Source organism: Agrilus planipennis, unplaced genomic scaffold (genome assembly GCF_000699045.2).
Source record: "Agrilus planipennis isolate EAB-ADULT unplaced genomic scaffold, Apla_2.0 scaffold2147, whole genome shotgun sequence".
Lineage (NCBI taxonomy): Eukaryota > Metazoa > Arthropoda > Insecta > Coleoptera > Buprestidae > Agrilus > Agrilus planipennis.
The window spans coordinates 1-3,827 of NW_020441550.1; the positions used below are offsets into that span (position 1 = coordinate 1).

Genomic DNA, 3,827 nt, shown 5'->3' on the forward strand with positions numbered 1-3,827 from the left:
GTTTGTTTAGATTCATTTATGTTTATTTATATATTCCTTTATGTTTATTTCATAGTTAGTTTGAGAAAAATTTCATTTCAATTCGTTATTCAAGAAGGAATGTTCAACGTTATTTTGTCCATGTTTGCAAGGGTCGCAGCTTTATTAGTACACCATAAAATTTATTTGGGTACGCGGAAATTTTGGTACCTAATCTTCTTAAAGGCAGGTCATTGATGCTTTTGGTTAAATCGTTAAAACTTGTTGAAACTTGTTTACTATCAAAAGCCGCCCTCTCTGCTACCAACGACAATTTGTCACCCCACTAGGTTGTAAAGATAATAAATACTTTGTACATAGAAATTTTGATTATTAAGAATCTGTTTTACATCGTAGTAATATCTCTTTGTATATAGTAAATAAATTGTTAAGTTAAACTGTCGTTGTTCTTATTCGTTTCTAATAAGTGCACAGCTTTTTAATTACGGTTGTGCAGCAGTGTACCAGCGCTCATAAAATTTGTTAAAGTACGCTGCCTATACGCAATTCAAATTACAATGTTTTAAAGTACAATTATCTTCTGTAAGTGGAATGTAAAATGGAAATCTCTACCTATGTTGGCGGTAATGATAAACTACAAGATAATTGTAATATAATCGGTAATAAATAAACATTAAAAAAATTTGTATGTCGTTCATTTATAATAAGATTAGCGTACGATAAAAATACGTTTAGAGCACTTTTGGAGAATTATCTAATAATTGTATATTCGGCATCGTGTCGATCAAATACCTTGCTATTTGTTCGTTCCATAATTATTTTTGTCCAAGTCCAAACTATTGGTATCTTAAAACATAAAGAAAGGTAAGAATTTTGCTTCAGTTATGCTGTAAAGGTAAGTCTTATACTGTAGCTTTTTAATAATTATAAAACGTAAAACATATTCTGCTATTCGATTTTCTTTTCTTCATAAACTAATATAACGTAGTAGTTAGGTATTACGTAATCCTAAGACTTATTCCTAAAATTGATTCTTAGTATTTATGGCGCCACCTCCTGGTGCTTATGATAAGTTAAACTGAAATCATTACAGCTCACCTACATCTACCTTATATATGTATGTAAAATCAGTGAAATTAACAAGCTTATTGACGTTTTCTTTCGTTTGTTATCGCTTTTTGTTGCTTTATAATCTGACTTCGACTTTTTCCTGAAAAACGCTAAATGATATTAAAGTTTTGTTTGTGAATTTCTCGAGTTTATGCACCACACACGTCTACCTCGTAATCTATGTTGCTTAGACGTATGAAGGAAACCTTGCGGATTACATTTAAATAATACTAAGAAACTAAAACTTCTTTTATCGTCAAATGAATACGCAATTCATACATAAATAATAACATCAACGTTTTAGATAATTATTGCCTTTAAAACAGTCAAACTAATTTGTTCAATTCTTCTGTGTTTTGAAGTGTTTTCCATACCTATCTGCTGTGTCTTCCTACTGTTTATTCGTCAATAAAATGCATTTGGCTTTTTGTTCAATAATTGTATTTATTTTTGTCTGTTCAAATCAAGGTATATCCATAAAACAATTTTCTCATCAATGGATATTAAAATAAATAAAATTGTAGGGCATCAAACAATGAAGGTGGCAATTATCGGCGCCGGTCCTTCAGGATTAATTAGTGCCAAATATTGTGCTGATGCAGGCTTTGATTACGACATTTATGAACAAACAGGAGCAGTTGGCGGTACATGGGTTTACACCGATAAAACAGATCTGGATGAAAACGACTTGCCGGTTCACTCATCTATGTATAAAAATTTACGGTAAAAATGGAATGTCTGATTGTTCCAAACTTGTTTATTAATTTTGTTATAGCACAAATTTGCCGAAAGAATTAATGACCTTCGGTGGTTTCACGTATCCGGAAGAGTTGAAAAGGTCATATCTATATCAAGCAGAAGTTTTACAGTATTTCGAAAATTTCACTAAACATTTTCACATCGATGAACATATTAAGGTATGATATTTAAGTTTATTATTTGTTTCGACGTAAAAATTGAAATGGTCATTATTGAATCAGTTTTTCAGTTACGTTAAGCAAATTGAAAGTTTAACGAATGGAAAGTGGTTAGTGAAATTGTTAGATGTTAAAAGTAAAACCGAAACAGAGCATATTTACAACGTCGTAATGGTTTGCAATGGACATTACGAAAAACCCTTCATTCCAGATATAAAGGGCGCATCAGGTTTTGAAGGAATGAAATTACATAGTCATGCTTACCGAATTGCCGAAATATTTACGGGTAAGACGGTCCTTATTATAGGCGGAGGTCCTTCCGGAATCGACATTTCTCGATTACTTTCTAAAGTTGCCTTGAAGGTGTGATTATACGAAATTTTAGTTTTCGTTTTTATTCCAAGTACGTATTAATACCTAATTTCAGGTCTTTTTAAGTCATAGAAATGTTATTCCAATAAAATTGCCCAACAGCGTTTACCTCAAGCCGATAGTTAAGGAAATATTTAAAAATTCCGTTGTTTTTAATGACGGAACGGAAGAAAATATCGATGTAATTTTATATTGTACAGGTAAGGTAATTTACAAGCATATGTACTTAACTCAAAACAATAACCCCATGTATAACAAAATTAGGTATTTAATAAACGTCAAGATAAATTTTGACATGACAAATTGTAAAACGTGTAAAAAAACAGCAAATTTTACATTATGACTGACATGTTCGGACGTCGGCTGGGGAAGGAAAACGGAGGGGGAGGGCGGAAATGACTTTGTTAAACGCAAACAAATGTTTTTAAGTAGGAGCGGAGGAGGAAGGCGTGGGGGTTGGAGATGAAAAATCGAAAATTGAAAAAGCTACTAATCTAACCTATCTTATCCAGCAGTAGCCTCATCTAATCTTTTAGAGCGGTTTATGCATTCTTATTGGAGCAGCAGTCAAAAGCTGCAATTTTTTTTTACTGTTGTTACCATCACGTTAGGAGGCGCTGTACGTGGAAGATTCTAGGTGATTTTTGTACAGAGGAGGATGGGAAAAAGGGAGGAAGAACTATTAGGGGAAGATTTGGGTTTAGAAGAAATAGAGGAACGTAGGAAGCCATTCTAGCTTTACGGGTAACAATAGAGAAAACGATAGAAAAAGGAAAGAGTGCGTACATAGGATTTGTAGATTTAGAGAAAGCTTTTGACAATGTTAAATGGGACAATATGTTAAATATACTTAAAAATGTAGGGATTNAGCAACAGGCAGTTATAGAGCTGGGGATGCAACGTAGAGAAGTAAATATTAGGAAGGGAGTCAGACAGGGATGCACACTGTCACCGCTACTTTTTAATGTATAGATCGAAGACGTCATCAACATCATTAAAAACAGTACAACTGTAGGGATAGATGTGCAAGGGCAAAATTTTAGTATGCTTAGATTTGCAGATGATATAGCAGTATTAGCATCTAGCAAGGAGATAGCTTTAAATAAAATGGAAGCGGTCCTGACAGACCAGTACTGTATGATAATAAATAAAAGTAAAACTAAAATTTTAGATACCTAGGAAGTCAGATAAGTCAGGATCGAAGGAGTAGTAGGGATATAAAGCAGAGGATAGCGCAGGGTCGTGTCGCCTTTAATAAAAAGAAGTCACTTCTGTGCTCGCGAACAATTTTGGAAATTCGAAAAAAGTTGTTAAAGATATATGCTTGGAGCACGGCATTGTACGGGTGCGAAAAATGGACGGTGGGCGCGGCGGAAAAGAAAAGGTTAGAAGCGTTCGAAATGTGGTGTTATAGGCGGATGATGAGGATATCGTGGGTAGAAAAGGTTA

General features: G+C 33.7%; 1 protein-coding gene across 2 annotated transcripts; it reads left to right on the plus strand.

Moving 5' to 3' along the window:
* The first annotated feature begins 738 nt into the window (after nucleotides 1-738).
* LOC112903981 (senecionine N-oxygenase-like) lies at nucleotides 739-3,018 on the plus strand. Of its 2 annotated transcripts, none has more exons than XM_025980034.1 (5): nucleotides 739-843; nucleotides 1,614-1,812; nucleotides 1,865-2,006; nucleotides 2,070-2,369; nucleotides 2,434-3,018. In XM_025980034.1, exons 2-5 carry the CDS (start codon nucleotides 1,625-1,627, stop codon nucleotides 2,719-2,721), a joined length of 918 nt encoding a protein of 305 aa, XP_025835819.1. In that variant the 5' UTR covers nucleotides 739-843; nucleotides 1,614-1,624; the 3' UTR covers nucleotides 2,722-3,018. The 2 variants fall into 2 exon arrangements, with proteins under 2 accessions (XP_025835819.1, XP_025835818.1); XM_025980033.1 differs by lacking the exon at nucleotides 739-843 and adding an exon at nucleotides 1,095-1,557.
* Nucleotides 3,019-3,827: the final 809 nt, after the last annotated feature.